This window comes from Diabrotica virgifera, chromosome 5 (genome assembly GCF_917563875.1).
Source record: "Diabrotica virgifera virgifera chromosome 5, PGI_DIABVI_V3a".
Classification (NCBI taxonomy): Eukaryota; Metazoa; Arthropoda; class Insecta; order Coleoptera; family Chrysomelidae; genus Diabrotica; species Diabrotica virgifera.
This window is the reverse complement of record NC_065447.1, coordinates 158,792,794-158,815,013: the sequence shown is the minus strand read 5'-3', so window position 1 is coordinate 158,815,013 and position 22,220 is coordinate 158,792,794. Positions and strand designations below refer to the sequence as shown.

Genomic DNA, 22,220 nt, shown 5'->3' with positions numbered 1-22,220 from the left:
GACAAAGAGACGGAAGATGGAATGAAGCGATTACTCACTGGAGACCTTGGGACTACAAAAGGGGAAGGGGCAGACCACAGACGAGATGGTCGAATGACCTAAAGAGATACGCAGGGACCAGATCGACAGCATTAGCACTGAACCGAGAAGAGTGGAAAAATAAGGGGGAGGCCTACGTTCAATTTTGGACAAATGAAGGGCAGTAGATAGATAGAACTTAACCTTGTATCCTAATCACATTATCAGCCTTCACTTTTTTTTATTATTTGGTATTATGTAATAAAGCTTAAGATTCAGATTGATTTACACTAAATATCAATTAACTTTTCATTATAAATTTAGGAAACATTACAAAAATAGAAACAAATTACAAAAATTGGACATTTGCATTCGCATCCGCATTCGCGAATGTCAGTAGCACATATTCGCATTCGTATCCGCGAATGTTAAAAAATGACATTCGTTACATCACTAGTAAGTACGCTAGTTTTTGAATCTCGATTTGTTAAGCAAAGCATAGGTTATTTACATTATTTGAGTTTGACACTTCGTGAATGTCAAACTAAATTTTAAATTAAGTATTAATAAAATATCAATGACATTTAATAGTGAATTTAATTAGGTATTATTTAAAATAAATAAGATGTACAAAAATACAATTTGAGTATATTTTAAAAGCAATAATTTATTAACCGCTTTAAAAAGGTTTATACGAGTAAACTCCCTCCCCTTTAATGATAAATGGACTGTTCCATTCATTATGAAATGAAAATTGTTATTATAGTCGGTTCGCTAAACTCGACACAACCGGCTAGTGATTTTAGTAGGTATTTTTTTGTTTCTTGCGAATTTTGCCAAAATTGACAAAATTACTAATCATTTAGTACTTATTAACTATTTAGTAATTATTTTTTTTGCCAAATTGGCAAAATTATTGACTAAAATCACTAGCCAGTTGTGTCTGAGTTTAGCGAACCGACTACATGGAATAATATTGTTTGGAATAAGAAATTATGGTCTGATATGTGCAATTACATCCTTCTAATGGAAAAAAATATTTGAAGATTTTTCTCAAATTATGGATACCAACAACATTTTCATTTATAACTCTTTTATTTTAAATTTGATGAAGAAAAGTTATTCTTCATAAAAAGCTCTTCGTGGTCTAAGATTTATGATGCAACCATCACATATAAAATTTTATTAATTTTATACGAGGTATATAAAAAATATGAATTTCGATCAAGAGTAAAGTGCCTTTATAGTTCATAACATTTAAATTAGAATGATATAATTGCACATTAAAACATAACTATTAATTCTTAACAACTTTTCATAATAGCAATTTTCCATATTATGAATTAAAATACGTAAATAAACGAAGTTTTCGTTATGATAATGCTCGCATTTTCAGCTTGTTTGGTTTTACATTTGGAAGTGTACTTCTCTTTCTCGAGATAATAGACCGTTTCTATAATTATTTATGTAGGGTATCACGATAAATAGCTTTTTCCGATTAGGGCGCCATCTATCCACAATTCGAAAAAATGTTTCGAATCAAAGTAGGTTATTGTTATTCCAGAGGCCCGAATATTGAATGCGTATTTTTCATTTTTTCGATCCGATGTTCCTTTCGCGAAATATTCGACCGTCCTCTACTTTTGGGACACCCTGTATAAAAATTAACAGGTCTCATCGTTTTTTAAAAAATTTAAACAAGGATAGAAATAATTTTATTCTGTAAATGCCTTTCACCCTATATAGTCTAGGCGCCAAATAGAGGTCACCGTGTCCTTTTCAATTCTGATGGACAAACTCAACGGTTTATTATGCATTTTTGGCTGCTGATTACGAATTTCGAAAGTGGATTTCGATCCTAGTGGTCAAAAAATTGTTATAAACAATTTAATTGTTTATAAATTGTTTATAAGACTCTGGCTCATAAACTAAGAGATAAACAAATGTTTTAAATAAAATTTGTTCCTTAATAAAAAACGAAGAAAAACGTTTAATAAACTTAACTCCAACAATTAGAACTTAAGATATTGTAAAATTAGTGCACAATGCAAATCGCAAATTGCAAAATAAGTATTTTTCGAAGCTTTATCGATCGTAACTCGGCTTCTACGCAAGCAAATTAGCCTTAGTAGGTCTCATTTTAAAGCTTAATTAATAGGCTTCCAAACGAAGTTTGTTAAATTACTGATTTGATCTTCATTTGTTTTAAAGTTATACCCGTTTGAAGTTATAATTTTCTTAAACAGTTGTACATTAAGTTGTTTATAAGGGTTTCAAGCAAAGTTGAGCTATAAACATTTATACTTTAATTAACAACAATGATAGAAGAACTCAAAGAAATTGTTCGTAAATTTATTTTTGGTCAAGATATCGATATTTTAATGGCGCGCTATGAGGCGCAAGATTGGCTCACAAGGTTCACGCGCTAACTTCTCAATGCAAATTATAATTTCTATGTAGTATATATTGTATATACGTTATGTTCATTTTTCATTTTTGAAGATCCTAATAAAATTTTATCATATACCTCGTATCACCTTTCATTCTATTTAATTTGTCTTCTATTTTTTGTGCTAAGTGAGAATAACAACCATTAAAAACTAATATTTCAGAAATACAGCTAAACAGTAAGTTTATATTATTTATTATTACTATTTTTACAGACATTTTCTTTCATACATCTGCATCGAGATATACAGGGAATCTTAGCTTTTTTACATCTGCATAAGTTCTTAGAGCAATTTTTACAGGCACATGGTGATACTAAATCTGATCTTGAAGGCATTAAAATTAAAACTTTTTGGGGCTTCAGAATACTTACTTGACTGTGAGCCGATCTTGCGCCTCATAGCGCTCCATTAAAATATCGACATCTTGGCCAAAAATAAACTCACGAACATTTTCATAAGCTCAAATTGGTCCTTTTGAGTTCTTCTATCATTATTGTTTCTTAACGTATAAATGTTTATAGCTCAAATTTGCTTGAAACCCTTATAAACAAATTAATGTAGAATTTCTTTAAGAAAATTATAACTTCAAACGGGTATAACTTTAAAACAAATGAAGATAAAGTAATCTAACAAACTTTGTTTGGAAGCCTATTAATCAATCTTTAAAATGAGATCTCCTATGGCTTAATTGCATGCGTAGAAGCCGAGTTAAGATCGATAAAGCTTCGAAAAATACTTATTTTGCAATTTGCAATTTACATTGTGCACTAATTTTACAATATCTTGAGTTCTAATAGTTGGATTTAAGTTTAGTAAACGTTTTTTCCACCTACCTCTACCGAAAGTATACTTTTCCGGACCTGATTGTAGGGAGCAAAGTTGTACTTTTCCTCCCTAGGGAGGAAAATATTTTTCCTCCCTAGGGAGGAAAAGTAAAAGTGACGTCATGGTATTTCATTCATGAAATATAACTTATTGACGCCCTGTATAATATCTATTTTCTATTACGAAGTATCTATACATTTTAACGTTTATTTATAAAACATCCTGTATTTTGCAGAATGGTAAAAAACAGTAAATTGTTAGTTTGATTTAACAATGTTTACATTAATAATTTGACTTATATTTGACAGTTGACAGTTATATTGTACCTACTTGTTGTTTTAGTTCTAATACATTTTGTTGGTTAGTTACATAAATAAATTAAGTAAAAATTAAAAAATGACTTGTTATTTGAGGAAGGTGGAAAACCCATATGTATAACATGGGAGTAAAGTGCCTTTTCCTCCCTTGAATGATTACTGCCCTCCGCTACGCGTCGGGCAGTAAACTTCATTCTCGGGAGGAAAAGTTACACTTTCCTCCCTTGTTATACAAATAGCTATTTTTCTTCGTTTTTTATTATGGAACAAATTTTATTTGAAACATTTTTTTTATCTCTTTTAGTTTATGAGCCAGAGCCTTATAATCAATTTAACAATCAAATAAACAATTAAATTGTTTATAACAAATTTTTTGACCACTCGGATCGAAATCCACCCTCGATATTCGTAATCAGCAGCCAAAAATCCATAAGAAACCATTGAGTTTGTCCATCGCAGAATTGAAAAGGACACGGTGACCCCTCTGGCGCCTAGACTAATATGTCTCTTGCAAATTGACTGCAAACGTCTGGCATGTAGCCGCCAACACAATGAATATTCAATATTCATAAGTTTTTATCATGTTAAGTTTTTAAATGTTATTGTCTTTGTCATTAAAATAGGATCGTTTTAAGTAGTTCGTGTTTTTACTGCGGGACGCGGGACACGCATATCCATGTCCGAAAATTACGGTTTTGCTTTTGCAAACGGGAGCTGTACGAAAGTTATTCCCCATGTTGGTGAATTCGATAAAAAGGGGTGAGGGGAAGTTCATTGACTTAGGGTGGTGTTGGTATCGCACGTGTTGTTGCCGATTCAGCGAAGGAACAGTTCAGATCAGTGAAAGTTTTTAATAATTTAGTTATTTAGATGTTGAAACAGTTTTTTGAAAGTTGTGTACGGAAAATGAAACTGCTTCCACAAAAAGGTAATTTAATTTCATTCTTTTTTTATGATATAACAGAGCATTCAGAAAATTTTAAGGTTATGTTGTGTTCTATGCGAAAATGTGCATCGACTTGATTATTTTTTATGTAGGTAGATATTTACGTATTTTTATGAATTACAATTTCATTATAAAGTTGTAATAAATATGTATGTGTAAAATATATAGTAGTAAACATGTATATTATGTATTATGTTGATTTATACAATATTATGCAAATACAGGCAATGCTTAATGATATGTGAATTATGCATATAAATATAGGTAAATGATTTTTTAAGAGTATCTAACGTTTTTGTAACTTTTTCATGGTAAAATGAGTGTTTTATCTGCTTGATTAAGAATTTTACACACAATTTTTGTTAGGGGTGGCAACACAGACTGGTCTCCCCTAATGCATTAACATTAACATTAGCATGTAATTTATTTAGCATATTTATACAGGAAGAAATTTGCGAAGAACAAAAAATAATGAAAGAATCAGAAACAGATCCCTACACCTCAGGGTAGAAGGGATAAAGATTATATATCTATATACAATATTTATACAGGGTAATCGAAAAATATTTAATTTTTGAATTAGGTAGGTATAGTTGTTCTATTATATCTTTGCACAAACGTCATGATTCATTTGAAAACAAGTTAAATCAAAACATTAATAGCCCGGGAGATAGTGTCAAATTTAACCGGAGCATTTTAGCATGGCTGTTTTCTTTTTATTCGGTTAGGTGTTCCAAAGCTTATTAACAAATCATGTATCAGCTGGCCCAAAACCGGGGATTTTAGGCAAGAAAAGGTAAAATGTGAAACTTGATGGAAAAACGCTACAACTTATATGTCAAATATTTATCTCCGTGACTTATGTGTATAATAGTCAAGAATACCTAGCTACTGTCTTTCACCCAGACGACTTGGGTTCAAATCCTGGCCCTGGAAATCTTTTTTGTTTTTAAAATTGACATTTTGATTTGAAAAATGATTATTTTTTTGATAATACCACGTTTTTATTATTTATACGACACAATATAAAAAAAGTCTGTATAGAATTGTAAACTTTGCATTTGATCATATACATATATTTAGCTGACGCTTTTTTCTTACAATCTAAAATTCATAAATTAATGATTTATACTTTTTAGTATTTGCCAAACTACATAGTTCAAGAATATTTTTTTATTATTAACTAGCTGACCCGACAAACTTCGTACCGCCTTAGAACTAAAAAATAATGTTTAAAAGTTAAATAAGTACTTAAAAATTACCAGAAAGCCAAAAAATACTCAAAAATATTGCGTATAGGTACTTTTTTCTAATAAACAATATTGTTTTTGTAGTGTCTGCGTAAATAATAATTACTTAGATTGGTCGTATTAACTCAGAAACCTTCCCGGTTTCATGTACAACAACTTTGCTTGAGTTCATCATAATTAATTATGATCAAATGCATAGTTTACGATTAGATAAGGGGCATACAAACAAACATTCATTTTTATATATCATAGAGAACAAGAAAATATTTAGATTAATAAGGGGTTGGTGATAGAACGATGAAAAATTACGGTTCAAAAAAATAAAAAAGAACGTCGGGAGGTGGAGGGGGACAACACCCTTTTTCACTTAGATTGGTCGTACTAACTAAGGAAGCTTTAGGGGATTATGTACAACAACTTTGTTTATTAAGGAGCTCAATCATAATAATATTATGATATTATCATATTATGATCAAATGCATAGTTTATGATTTTAAAGACATACAGACTTTTTATATTGTGTCGTATAAATAATAAAAAGGGGATATTATCAAAAAATAATTAATTTTCAAATCAAAACGTCAATTTTAAAAACAAAAAGATTGTCAGGGCCAGGATTTGAACCCGAGTCGTCCGGATGAAAGCCAGTAGCTAGGTATTCTTGGCTATTATACACGTAAGTCACGGAGATAAATATTTGACATATAAGTTATAGCGTTTTTCCATCAAGTTTCACATTTTACCTTTTCTTGCCTAAAATTACCGGTTTTGGGCCAGCTGACACATCATTTGTTAATAAGCTTTGGAACACCTAACTAAATAAAAAGAAAACAGTCTTTCCGGTTAAATGCTCCGGTTAAATTTGACACTATCTCCCGGGCTATAAGTGAATGGCTATTATCGGTGGCCGTATTTTATAAAGTTGTATGGTACATTTATATTTAACTGTGTTTAATATATTTAACACAATATAACTTTATAAAATAAACAGAATATAAGTTATAAATTGCAATAGGCACAAAAATGCGCTGATTTCACTGAGATTGAAAACGATAAACATCAAAATACTGTTCTTACGATGTCAGTTGGACCAGTATAAAAACAAAATTCGACACCGATTGTCGGCGCCGTTTGTAAAACATAGGCGGCGCAATAGAAATTAATGAGTAAACTTTTATTTTTAAATTATGGTTCAATATTTGTTAAACAGTAATAATGTTGTTAATTGTTCACATTTCTTTATGAAATTGACACCAAAGATAATTAAAAATACATAATACAAATGAAATTTAACGTGCTTATTAATTTGAGAACTAAAGAAATAAGACTACACTTTGAATATACACATAAAATACATGAAAACGAACAATTCGTCTTCCAGTCGAATTGTCTTAATTCATGACTAATGGAGAGATCACTTTTACTACTGTACATGGGACATATTTTTGATAAGTTGAAATATATCACTATCCGTGTGTTCAGAACTTGATTCGACACTTGTTGTGTTTATAACTACCACACCAATATTGGAAAAGAAGTGAAAGGCGCAATTTACACAACAGTTATCAGACCAATAGTGACATAAATACGCGGCAGAAACACGACTTGATACAGAAAGGACAGAAAGAATGCTAGAAACAGCAGAGATGAAAATACTTTGAAAAATCGATGGGATATGGGAAGAGCTAGAAGTGCAGATATACGACAGATATGCAAGGTGGACAACATTAATAACTGGGTAAAAAGCAGAAGAGTATAATGGAACAACTACATGAGCCAAATGACAAAAAACAAAGTAGTAAGGACGGCGAGAGACGGTTCCCCAATAGGAAGACGATCAGTTAGGTCTGTATCCCGCGTATGAAAAAAAAGTTGATTAATAGTAAGCTGAAAATTTGTTAATAGCTTAAACGGTGTCTAGTGGGATAAACTGTGATATATGAGAACACTGTAACAGGGGCAGTTTTAATTGTGGAACAGGTTAAAAATTTGGAACGGTCAGACTTAAACTCTCCGAACAGAGATTAAACTCTCATGCAAAAATCAGACTGCTATTTATCACCTGTCATAATTCCTGTCATTTGACATATTCTACATGTTCCACTCATTAAAACGCCCATTTGGTGATAAATAGTAGGCTGATTTTTGCATGAGAGTTTAATCTCTGTTCGGAGAGTTTAAGTCTGTTCTGTCGGACAAAATACATGTGCCGTTTTCGTGGTCTGGCCGTTCCAAATTTTTAACCTGTTCCACAATTAAAACTTCCCCTGTTCCAGTGTTCCCATATATCAAAGTTTCTCCAACTAGACACCCTTAAGCTATTAAAAAATTTTCAGCTTGCTATTAATCAACTTTTTTTCATACGCGGGACCCAAACCTAAGTGGTAAGACCACGAAAACGATGGAATGACAACTTACTGGAGGCACATTGAAAAACACACAGAGTCATGTCTACACAAGAAGAAGAAGAAGGAAAAGAAGAAGAAGGAAAAGAAGAAGAAGACATTAATATTGGTGACAAAGCAAGATAATATTTTTATTTTACTTGAACATGAGCTACACAATTTTTCCAAATGTCACTTTTGACTTGTAAGTATATATATTGTATTAAAACAGAAAATAGTGAAGAATTACAAGGAATGATGGAAGCACTAGATAGTGAATCGACAAAGATGGGACTGAACATCGCTTACAGTAAAACAAAAGCCATGACCAATCAACAAGGAGAACCAATAATTACAGTGGCACAAACAAGAATAAAGCAAGTAAAAGAGATATTCTAGGCCAAATCACTAAATTAAATAAAAAAAATCAGACCGAAGAAATAAAAAAATTAATGAGATTGGCCTGGGCATCATTCGGAAAACTGTCTTTTATTCTAAAGAAAAAAAATACCCCCAATACCTAAAATCAAGAGTCTTCAATCAATGTACACTCCCTCTCCTCATATATGGCTCTTAGACATGGACACATACAAAGGAAAATATGGAAAAAATAAAAATACGAAACATGAAAAATTCCATTAATTACATTATCCAGTCAGCGGACTGAGCAAATTGACGTCATTAAATCTCGCATAATATATGGGACATCCTGTATAAACAATACAGTTATTAAAATTTAAAATTGATCATTAAAAGTAGAACAGTACTTACAAATGCAATTTAATGTGCTTATTCATTTTTTAAGTACTAAAGAAATGAGACAAAAAATGTATTATAAAAATAAAATAATTGTAAGTTATGACGACGACACTGTTTATATAGTGTTTATATTGCTTGCCGCCTTTGAAACATGAGAAGGTATTTTGACCAGAAAACGATATGATTTGAGCCTAAGCACTTCCGAACAATTTGACCAATTACTCTTCAGTATTGCCCAATAAGATACGTTAGAAAGTAGTAAGCCACACCCGCGCCCATGTGGACTAATACAAGGAGTGATTAATTTTGAAGCAAGCAAATGTTTATATGGTTTATCTTTATTTATATGCTCTTCGTAGAATTACTGACCGGACCCCAAAAATGCTTCTGGTCCAACTGACATCGTAAGAACACGTAGTAAGAAAGATATCGATATCGTAAGAAAGACATATTGTATTGTTCATCCTTGTTTAACTTATTGTGGTTTATAGGATACTAGTTTCTGTGAGTAAAAGAGAGACCTAGTGTAAAAAGTAATTCGTGAATAATTTCATGCATGTGCAAAATTCCGTTGGAATAGCTGTACGTAAACATTTACCTATAAAATGTTTCAAAATCTTTTATTTTATACACCTTGTTATTACCAGAGAACGGCAGTTCTCGCCAGTGGCGCATACCTATACCCCCTACACGCGACACTATAGGGTGAGGCAGATAACTGGCCTATTAGAAATATCTCGAGAACTAAAGGCAACAGAATCATGAAAATTGGAATAAAGGGGTTTTGAAGGATGATCTATTAAATGAAAATATTTTCATCTCTTTGCAACTTCCGGTTATACCGGAAGTTGCTTATAACTTCGTTTTTTTAAATGGGACACCCTGTATATTTTTACATTTTTGAATTCTCTTCGATGTCTTCTTTCCTAAAATATAAGGTTTTGTAATATTATACAGGGTATTGTAAAAGATAATTACGTTTTTTTATTAATTTCGTAGCAATATTCACACCCTGTAGAATTGTAATAGTTTGACATTAAAAACTCTGCTTACGTTCAAGTGATTTTTAATATAGTCTACTATTGTTAAGAATCATTAGTATAGATAATTTTGAAATTTTAGTATACAGGGTTAGTCGAAACTTGGAATGAATATTTTCTGAATTTTCTTAAATGGAATACCCTGTATTTTAGTATTGTAATGAAATGATATTTCATGGTACAGTGGAACCTCGATAACTCGGATTAATCGGGACCGCGGCCGATCCGGGTTATCGAAAATCCGGGTTAGCCGGAGAATATAGTAAAAATTAATAAATAACCTCCATTACAATTACAAAAACATGAAACACATATGCACAGTACACATCTAAATTACGTATAGTTGTATAGAGTGTAGAGTTTTGTTCATTTCTTGGTAAAAAACTCAGTCATACTGTAGAGATGTACCGACACCATAATATGGTAGGTCTGGATCCTGCGTACAAAAAAAATTGATAAATAGCAAGCTGAAAATTTGTTATTAGCTTAAGGGTGTCTAGTCGGACAAACATTAATATATGGGAACACTGGAACAGGGGAAGTTTTAACTGTGGAACAGGTTAAAAATTTGGAACGGTCAGACCACGAAAACGGCACATGTATTTTTTCCGACAGAACAGACTTAAACTCTCCGAACAGAGATTAAACTCTCATGCAAAAATCAGACTGCTATTTATCACCAAATTGGCGTTTTAATGAGTGGAACATGTAGAATATGTCAAATGACAGGAATTATGACAGGTGATAAATAGCAGTCTGATTTTTGCATGAGAGTTTAATCTCTGTTCGGAGAGTTTATGTCTGTTCTGTCGGACAAAACAAATGTGCCATTTTCGTGTTCTGACCGTTCCAAATTTTTGACCTGTTCCACAATTAAAACTGCCCCTGTTCCAGTGTTCTCATATATCAAAGTTTATCCGACTAGACACCCTTAAGCTATTAATAAATTTTTAGCTTGCTATTAATCAACTTTTTTTTCATACGCGGGATCCAGACCTATGGTAGCATAATATCATATTATGATGCTGCAATAAATTTATTTTAAAGATTCGTCTTTATCAATCCTACCTAATGTTTCTAGTTTCTTTTCCATTGTCACTGCAACATTTTTACGTTTTGTTACCATTACGTAGACAAAGCAAACACAATCTGAAGCACGATTACATTACAGAACGGAAGTGATTAATAGGCTGTACTACACACAATACAAGAATTTTTAAATAGTCACGTCTTTTTTAAACAATGCTAAGACAGTTTGACATAAATAAAGAAAAAGGAATACAGACAGGTGTCTGTTCTTTCCGATAAGCTGAGACGGTCGCTCTGGCTGCCGCCGTGTGCATGAATCATTTTTACTATTGTACTTATGTGTTCAAATTACACAAATACACATTATCTCTGAAATATTATTTGGCCTACATACATTTTTATTTGGTAAAATTGTTAAATTGTTTATTTGTTAAATTTTTGTCTGATGAAAATCGGTCCGGGTTAGCCGGACTTCCGGGTTATCGGGGGCCGACTTATCGGGGTTCCACTGTACTTTTTTTATTTTATAAGTATTCCCTATACCAAATTGCTCTAAATTGTGAGTTATTGGTGATTCAAGCTAAACATTAATTGCAACAAAAAATACGTAAAATTTTATTAGGTTGGCCGTGAATAAATTCAATCACAAATAATTTTTCAGAAATAAATACATATTAATCCAGACTGATCCTTAAAATTACCAATAATGGTTTAGCTATCAAAATACCTACATAGTTAAGATTGTTGGTGCGATTAACAATTAAGCACAAATTAAAGCAGTTAGGTATAGGGAATACTTAAGAAATAAACAAGTACCATAAAATATCATTTCATTACAATACTAAAATACAGGGTGTTCCATTTAAGAAAACTCAGAAAATACTCATTCCGAGTTTCGACCAACCCTGTATACTAAAATTAAAAATTTAGCTATACTAATGATTCTTAACAATAGTAGACTATATTAAAAGTCATTTGAACGTAAGTAGAGTTTTAGATGTCAAACTACTACAATTCTACAGGGTGTGAATGTTGCTCAGGAAATTAATAAAAAATCGTAATTATCTTTAAAAATACCCTGTATAACATTACAAAACCTCATATTTTAAGAAAGACGACATCGAAGAGAATCCAAAAATGTAGAAATATACAGGGTGTCCCATTTAAAAAAACGAAGTTATAAGCAACTTCCGGTATAAGCGGAAGTAGCAAATAGATGAAAATATTTTCATTAAATAGATGACTCTCCAAAACCCCTTAATTCAAATTTTCATGATTCTGTTGCCTTTATTTCTCGAGATATTTCTAATAGGCCCTTTATTTGCCTCACCCTGTATATATATATATACACTGTGTCGGTAAAGTATGGAACAAATTCTTTTTTAGCTAAACAGAGCATTTTAAGAAATAATCCTGAAACACGTCGATTTTTGATTTTAATTTACCGTATTTTAAAATAATACTCTAATATACAGGGTGAATTACTTTCGAGTAATGACGTCACCGTCATTTTTTTTTAATGGAACACCCCCATTTTGTCTCAATTTTCGGATTACTCTAGCTGAGCTGATTCCAAAAATGTATCACATGTTGATTCAAATTGGTACAGGGTGGACAAAAATACAATAGTTTTGTGCTACTTATCAAAACTATTATGAACTTATTACTTACTTGAAAATTACTATGAACTTATCAAAAAAATTTAGCCCTACGCGCAGATGAATGGCAGCGGATACGTTATACGTTTGCTCTGATTGAGCATTCCAATGGCCTGTCAAAAATTATTAAAACAAATATTGCTCGCACCTTTGAGCAAACAAATGTTGTTTTAGTTTTTATTGTTGTGAGAACAGCGACAAAAGTAAGTTTATAGTTCAAGTGAATTATTAAATAGTTTTTAAAAACAGCAGGTACTTAACGTTTAAGTATTGTAATATGTTTGTATTGTAATATTGTAAATATAGTACTAAAAGATTATATACCTATTTGGAAAATATAAAATGTAGTAGTACTTATATTTTCACAATTTGATTTCCAACAAAATTTCTACCAATCTTCATCTAATATAGATTATTCTATATTTTGTTGTATTTTAATATTTTAATTCCACAAAAATCAAACTAATTTGATTAATTCAGACAATAAGTAAATACGAGCAACTGTAAAAAAGTTTAAAACATCCAGTTGGCGTGTCTAATTGGGTGAATTTTTGTCGACGGTCTCCAATACACGCTGTACGCAGCCTGCGGCGTCTATTGGATACCACCGGCGAATTCGGTGGTCACTTCAATTCACCTCGTAATTTAAATTTGTTTTAGAATTACTCTTTTTGAATTATTTTCGGTTGCAAGATAGTTTTTGTCCTTCAAAGTTTATTAAAAGTAATGGAAATGAACAATTTTCCTACGGCGCGGCGTGACGTTGTACACAGCCTACAGCGTCTATTAGAGACCACCGGCTTAACGTTCTTGATTCACAACCTAATATACATGGCTTCGATCCCCACCGCGAATTTTTATTTTTTATTTTTTTTTATACATTTTATGATTATAAGTAGCTATATATTATATAAATTATTTTTTTAGAAAATACGTATTTAGTTAAAATGTTTGCCAAGCATTGTTCCGAAATCATTGTGGCATCTTTCAATTAGTTTTGTGTGTGTTTTATTGGCACGATTTCAACAACCAACTGGTCAGTCAATTTTTTGAGTTCTCTTTATATACAAGATAGGGCTGGTATGTACATTTAATACTATTGTATTAAATGTAAACCATTTATCCATGTTATCCATTTTCGGGCTTATTTTAAACACTCGTTTTTTCACCCCCGAGAAGAGGTGACTGTCATCCCCCAAGTAAATGCAACCAACGGCACAAATTCAACTTTGAACTGGAGGGTAAGTAGAACCTAAATCCAAATTTTCATGCAATTCGAAGTTGCCCAAGAAAATTACACTCTAAAATGGTCATTTATTGGGCTATTATGGAAATGCCCTGAAATAATAGATGAACACTTTCTGTTTAATTAAGTAAGCGGCAGACAAAATAATCAATTCACAGTAATGTTCGAAATAGTGACCGTTCCCTTCAAGACAGAACTGGAGTCATTGAGAAACATTGAGAAATTTATTTCAGCCATTGCAAGTCATAAACGTCAGTGTATTGAAATCGAAGATTGTACAGGGTGTTTGGTAAAGAATGGGCCATAGCATAGTCTCAGATTCCTGAGGTTAAAATAGGTCGATTTAAGCAACTTACCTTAGTAGGAAAGTTGATAATAACCGAAATACAGGGTGTCAAAGTTAATTTTTTATTTAATTTATTCTTGAATATCTCCTAACAGGTATGGGATAATAACACGAAATTTGGTGAACGGGGGTTTTTCGGGACGAGAAATCTAAATTCGCCACCAAAAATGATGTATTACCCAGAGGACGCCACATACGCCTTTCAGCGCTCATTTAATATGTTCAATTTTTTTTATTATCCACTCTACATACTTTTTGAATCAAAACTTTTATTATCTTAATATCTTTACTTAAAAAAGGTATACTAACTTTGACACCCTGTATTTCGGTTACTATCAACTTTAGTACTAAGGTAAGTTAGCTTAAATCGACCTATTTTAAGCTCAGGAATCTAAAGTTAAGCTATGGCCCATTCTTTACCAAACACCCTGTATATTTGAATTTGTATTTGGCTGTTAAGTCCAGTCATCACAGATTTAATGTCTAAAAATGAGACAAACAAGCTGAATTTTTCTGAGAATTCCAATTTTGGGACCCCATAACAAATGCAGAAAAGTTTGCCATTCTTCCCCCTAAAACCATCCCTCGCATGATGGGGCGGAAAACTTTGATTTACCAAGAATCTCTACGTCGTAGAAAAAAAAAGAGTGTGTGTTGTGTACTTTGTACGCACGTAAGAAGTTATACTTCTATTTTTATGAGTTCAACAAAACAAATATATTTTAAACATTTTAATTGTATTTTTATTTAAATATTAAACTAATTTTACTACTTAAAATAATAACAAAGATTAAAAATAACCTTTAATACGTCATTTTTTATGAACTAGAGCGTCCCCGCAATTGCTTTTCTCGTGAGGAATCGTATAAACTCTAAAAAACGTTTTTCGACAAACAATTTATACTATAATTTTTTCATGGGTTTTTCTAGTTTCTGCTGTATTTTCGTCAAATTTTAAAATCATTAAAAATGGTAAATTCTCGAAAATTAATGTTAATAAGTCATTTTTTGACGAACTGTAGCGTCCCAACAATTGCTTTTCCCTTGAGGAATCGTAGAAGATTTTCAAAAAAATGTCAAAAACGTTAAATTTTCTACACAATTTTAATAGAACTATAACTTCCAACGTGCGTACAAAGTACACACACATTATTTTTTTTCTATATTAATAAGTCCAAAAATATATTGTTGTGATCTACTTTTTATTACTTTTATATCAATTAGTCTTTATTTGATTACTCCAATTAATTATTTAATCAATTATCCAATTGTCACAAATCATACAAAAATAATTAAGAAAAAATCTCAGGGTGCCTTTTTATAAAAAAAAAATATCTAAATTATCTTATGTTATACTTATCTTGTCTCGTGGTTTCAGTATCTCTTAGTTGGTTCTAATCGGGAAAAATATTAGGAAAAGGAATTAAATAGAAATATAAAATAAGCATATGGAATTGTCTTTTATTATAAAAACCAATACTCTAAAAATTGATCAAATTAAAACCTGTGGACACAGCTGTCCGAATGAAATTTTTACCACTTAAATTTATTTTAGTTCAAATAACAATTTATCGGTTTGTTTCCGATGACTTTGATAAAACAAGCTAAACAAACAAATCTAAGTATTTGCAAAATTACTTATACTTCCTATTTAAGTTTTGAAATATTGGAATCTTAATTCATATGCTTTTACTCAAAATTTTAGTTTCCGAACATAAAAATATCTTTCACATAAATTGGCTGACCTTTTGCTTCACTCACTCTGACGTCTTCTCTTGACCCAAAACAGCTCTCCCTTGTTGACTGTGTTAGGCTAACCATCAAAGCCCTCTCCGTTCTCAAGTTTCAATCTAGCAGCACACCAGCACCAATTCTCCAACGAGCCAGGCCTTTTTTTAACCAGTACTCGATTCAAACAGACTCCAAAAATTCTCTCCTCTCCTTCTCACAATAATACAGAATCAAAGAGGTATTTCGTCTCAATTTGATCTGTCTCTCGTTCCACTTTTCAGCTCTATTCTCCACTATCAAACAACCACTGGTACTTGCTATCTAACTATCCACGAAAACGTTGACTGCTCTTCAGCGATGCCAATAGCATAATAATCTTTTCTTTTTCAAACTGTCTCAACTTTCAAGCTTCTCTTTCCCCATTCCAAAATTCCCTAGCCAATCAGAAACATTTATCTCTCCACCTTCCTCTCTTTTCATTCGAAAACAAACAGTAATTCTTTCAAAAATATTCCTACCATCATATTAATTACTTTCGGGGAATTCTACAACATTTACTCGGGGTTAAACAAAAAGAGATTAAAATTCCAAACTTTCTTTTAAACTATTTTTCTAGAAACTAATAATTACCGCTACCTGTAGATTCTACCTTTCCCGTAATAAACAATCTTTTTACATTATAATCCTAAATAAATCTTCCTTTCACTTTAATTATTCACAAAAGTCTTTAAGTCTTTATCGAAAAACTCATTAAAGGAGAAAGCCACTTACATGCTCGCTAACTTCTAATAAATATTTACAAATCAATATACAGGGTGGATGAAATTTATGTGCCCGTGTTATATAAAAAAATAAATTTTTTATTCTATCTTTGATTGATAGATTGATACACAATAATATATAAAAACTATTTAAAATATTTATTTAATAACTCTACCTTATCGGTAATACTCTACAGGAAGTGAAAAGAAATGTATGTATGTCTTTGCACTGACTTTATAATGCTCAGAAAATTACGGGATCTGGATTTCAATGCATATTTTTTGAAGTTATACTTCTTTACCGGCGATAGAGGGTGATTTTTTTATATGTTAAAACCTATCAGCCCGGCGCATGCGCATTATAACTTTGTTCTGATTGGATGTTCAAATGACATGTCAAAAATTATCCGATATGGCAGCTGTGGTTTGGAGGTAAAGGTAAAGGTAAACAAATGTATAATATATTAGTTTTATTGTTGTGAGGACAGAAACAAAAAAGTTTATAATATTGTAGTGACTTTTAAATAGTTTTTAAAAGCAACAGGTACGTAATAATTGTTAATGTATCATGGGTATAAACCTACCTATTTGATCTGCCAAAATACATAGTATGTAATACTTTTATTTATATAATTTGATTACCATCAAAATTTATATCAATATTCACCTAATATATTGTTTTTTACTCTATGTTTTGTTGTATTTTTTCAATTCTAAATCATTTCAATTCAAAATTAAAATAATTTGATCAATTTTCAAAATATCAAAATATCACAAGTTTAATCCGTTTAGTTAGTCGACCTTCGTAAAGAATGACACATAGTGCCCGTGGCTAAGCGGAGAAGGCGAATGAATTCCAATACCAACCGCTCTTATCAGCGCTGGTTCGAGTCCCAATAGAAACTTTCTTTTTTGTTTTTTTTTTAATACATTTTATGATTGTAAGTATATTTATTATATAATTGTATTCTCACAAAATACGTATTTAGTTAAAAATTTTTTCGACAATTAATGTTCAGACATCATTTGTGGCTTGTTTAATGTGTTTGTGTGTGTTTTATTCTTTTATTATTTTAATTTTTGGCACTGTTCTAATAAAAATGTTTGAGAAGTAGTAAGTATAAATTAGTTTAATATTTAAATAAAATATAAATTAAAAGTATGTGTGTTCTTACGTGCGTACAAAGTACACACACATTCTTTTTTTTTATAATTCTCGTATCAAAGTTGCGCGTGAAGTTAGGCATGCTGAGATTTTTGGGTCGACCGCATTTGCGGCCCAATGGAAAAGTGCATACCAAAGCTGCACTTTTCATCTTTAACCCTTAAACGCCCAACCTTTTTTAGGTTCCATGTACGCCCAAGGGTGGGTAAAAAATGTCCACCTCGAAAATAGCCAATATATTTATTGAGAGTTGTTGGAAATGGATTAAACTTAAGAATCTTATGCTTAATAAACACAGCAACTTCTAAAATATTAATATAAATAATTTACAAACCTTACAACAAAATTACAATGTATTTCAAAATTAACATACCAGTAAAAGCCAGTAATTCAAATTTGTCGATTTTCTCCACATTCTTCCTTTAAACCTCCTCATTGGCGGACAATTATGTAGATTATGTAATTATACGTCGATAATTATATGGATGATCTTTCTACCAACGAGAAATTAGATAGAAACCTTTAGTAACAAATTTTACCAAGGGTTTATTTTTTATGCCCACCCATATTTAACTCAAGATGCTACTTTTATTTTCAAAAATATCGATAGAAACAAATTAACATTCGATAAAGGGCTGTCTTTTTAACAATAAATAATTTTTAAAAAAATTTTAAACACGTAATAAATATGTAACAAGGGAATACGCATTAGGTGGACATTTTTTACCCACCCTTGGGCGTTTAAGGGTTAAAACGCATTTTGATTTTTGTCCATAGAACTCTGATCAAAAGATATTGAATATTTACCGTGAAGTTGATACAAATTTTATTTTAAAAATAATTGATTTTGTTAGATTTTCTAACATAAAGCTAATTATCATTTCTACTTATATAAGAATCTTAATAAAATTCGTTGAATCATTGATAATTTCAAACGAACACTTCTGCCCTTTGTAGCTTCCAAAATTAACCAATTCCGAGAAAACATTTGCTTGTCCCGTGGCCTCCCATTTCAGTCGGCGATACAAGGACCCGTGCACTACGAAAACATTCTAGGTTAAGATATATCCGGTTCCCAGGGTTTGGATCGAAATTAAGAACAATTCTTTCAACTTGACAATGTGTGAAGCTGTCTTGCTGTCGGATTTATGTATCCTTAAACCAATAAAGGCCTTTGTCGTTACTGGACTAAATTAAACCTTCTGTTTATTTCTGAACGTAAATTAGACACGCATAGGACATTGATGAATGAGTTCCACTTCTTTTTGGGGACCCAAAGGAAAAAGGAATTCTTATGCCTAAGTCGTTTTTAGTCTCTCGTCTCTCAATCTCAATCACTTATTCGTCAACTACCGAGCTAATCGGTCGCGTCTCTCGCTCAACTCTGAAAGTGTTCACGTCTCGTATTTTCCTATCGCATTACACGGTTTTTCACGCGAATCTTCTCTCACTTGTTACTAATCACATGTTTCACTCTTAAATCGCGGTTCACTTTACTGTCAATTGCACATAGCAAATTTATGTATGTTTTTTTGTTGTAGTAAAAACAATAATAATTATTTTGTACGATACTTGTAAATATTAGTGTTTGTGTTAAATAAACTAATTATCTCACACGTATTTTAATCATTTCAACACCGATTTACACCTTGCTTCGACTCGACAAAGAATATCAGAGTCTAATTATATCAACCACTATAGAAGCTGGTTCCCCTCTTGTGTGAAGGACAGGAGATATTCAGCAGGTCCTTTTACCACAGGTGAAGCGTCCTACACATAATTTGGTACCCCTGGTGGGACGATTCAAAGAATCGTCTGCATACCCAGAAGCAAGGCTCGCGGTGTTGAAATTGAATCGAATCGTTATCGGCTGTTCCGGTGATCCTATTACCTCTACTTGGACCGTTGCTGTCCCGCTGACCGCCTCTACCTTGGACCGTTGCTGTCCCGCTGATCGACTCCACCTTGGACCGTTGTTGTCCCGCTGATCGCCACCACTTTGGACCATTGCTGTCCCGCTGACCGTCTCCACCTTGGACCGTTGCTGTCCCGCGGATCGACTCCACCTTGGACCGTTGCTGTCCCGCTGACCGTCTCCACCTTGGACCGTTGCGGTCCCGCTGATCGACTCCACCTTGGACCATTGCTGTCCCGCTGACCGTCTCCACCTTGGACCGTTGCTGTCCCGCTGACCGCCTCTACCTTGGACCGTTGCTGTCCCGCTGATCGACTCCACCTTGGACCATTGCTGTCCCGCTGAACGTTTCCACCTTGGACCGTTGCTGTCCTGCTGATCGCCTCCAGCTTGGACCGTCGCTGTCCCGCTGACCGCCTCCACCTTGGACCGTTGCTGTCCCGCTGATCGCCTCCACCTTGGACCATTGCTGTCCCGCTGAACGTTTCCACCTTGGACCGTTGCTGTCCTGCTGATCGCCTCCAGCTTGGACCGTCGCTGTCCCGCTGACCGCCTCCACCTTGGACCGTTGCTGTCCCGCTGATCGCCTCCACCTTGGACCGTCGCTGTCCCACTGACTGCCTCCACCTTGGACCGTTGCTGTCCCGCTGATCGCCTCCACCTTGGACCGTTGCTGTCCCGTTGACCGCCTCCACCTAGGACCGTTGCTGTTCCGCTGATCGACCCCACCTTGCACTGTTGCTCTCACGCTGATTGCCATCCAACTTGGACCGTCGCTGTCCCGCTGACCGCCTCCACCTTGGACCGTTTGCTGTCCCGCTGACCGCCTTCAACTTGGACCGTTGCTGTCCCGCTGATCGCCTCCACCTCGGCCTGGTTCTGCTCCCGCTGCCCGCCGCCACGCTGACACAGTCCCATTCTTCAAGAACAACGCTTTCTTGACGCATACTAAGGTAACATCGCAATAATAAAAAAACTTTATGAACTTTTATTTTATTTCCTTAAATATTACTCCACATATTATCTTTCACTCAATAAGTTTGTGTACGCATGTGCTTTAAAGGACAATTTATTTGTTTACTCTTTATTTTTTATATATATCTGCTCATCTCTTTTTTAAATATTTTGCATAATTTTTATTTCTTTTTACACTACATACTCACTTTACTCACTCTATTTTCAACCACGATCTCTCTTTGTGTAATACCGTTAAAATCACAATATTTACAGATTGTCACTGGACAATCAATATTTTAATTTTTTTTAAATTTTGGTATATTTTAATTATGGACGCACTGAAGAGGGAGATTGGTACATGCAAATCATCACTTGAACGAAATTTGAATTGGATAAGCAATTTTCTCGATAGTCAAACTGAAACATTTGAACTAAGTCATAGAAGAATTCACTTAATTAATGCATTTAATAATTATAATGATATTTGTAATAAGATAGACACTCACAAAAATGCTGATTTGCACACAGAAAATAGAGAAGAAGTTGAAAATAAATACTTCTCTGCTATGTCTCGAATTGACGGTAAATTGGCGCAATTTTCGAAAGTTAATTCTTCTTCTTCGGTACCTTCTCAGTATCAACACGGTAATCATGCTAACTCCAACGTACGCTTACCACCTGTTTCTGTTCCTATATATCATGGCGAGCCCAGTAAATGGGTCTCATTTTACCAATTGTTTTCCTCAATTATAAAGGATAATCACACACTCACCAAAGCTCAAAAGCTAATTTATTTGAAATCTTCCCTCCGCGGAGAACCCTTAAATTTAATTGATTCGCTTGACGTAACTAACGAAAACTTTGATCTCGCTATTGACATACTCGAAAAGAAGTACGACAACAGTCTTGCTATTATCAATTCTCACATCAATCTTATCATAGATTTCCCTACACTCACAAGGAGCAACTATCGGTCACTACGTGATTTTACAAACGATTTAAAAAGAAATATTGACTCCTTAAAGGCTCTACAAGCTCCCGTCGAATCGTGGGATTATCTCTTAATTAATTTAATAACAAGAAAGCTCGATTTTGCCACCAAACGATATTATGGGGAAAGAAGAGATAGAAATTACACTCCCACAATTATCGAACTTTTTGAGATCCTCAATGAACGCTGCAACATTCTTGCAGACCTCACAAATATCCCTGAAACAAAAAGGGACAAACCACATGCTAAATCTCACGCCACTGCTCTTCTCTCAAATACCTCTCCACCTCTCTCCCCTAGTAATAACATCAAATGCAATTACTGTAATAATTCAGCGCACAAGATATATTCATGTAGGCAATTTGCTGCCCTCTCTCACTCAGAAAAATATAATTTTTTAAAATCGCGACACATGTGCTCTAATTGTCTTGG

General features: G+C 33.1%; 1 protein-coding gene across 1 annotated transcript; it reads right to left on the bottom strand.

Annotated features, from left to right (window-relative positions):
• Positions 1–19,676: 19,676 nt before the first annotated feature.
• On the bottom strand, positions 19,677–20,653 carry LOC126885185 (uncharacterized). Its single transcript, XM_050651619.1, has 2 exons — positions 20,128–20,653; positions 19,677–20,025 (listed from the first exon to the last, which is right to left on the bottom strand). The coding sequence occupies exons 1-2, from the start codon at positions 20,598–20,600 to the stop codon at positions 19,677–19,679; spliced, it is 822 nt and encodes a 273-aa protein (XP_050507576.1). The 5' UTR covers positions 20,601–20,653.
• Positions 20,654–22,220: the final 1,567 nt, after the last annotated feature.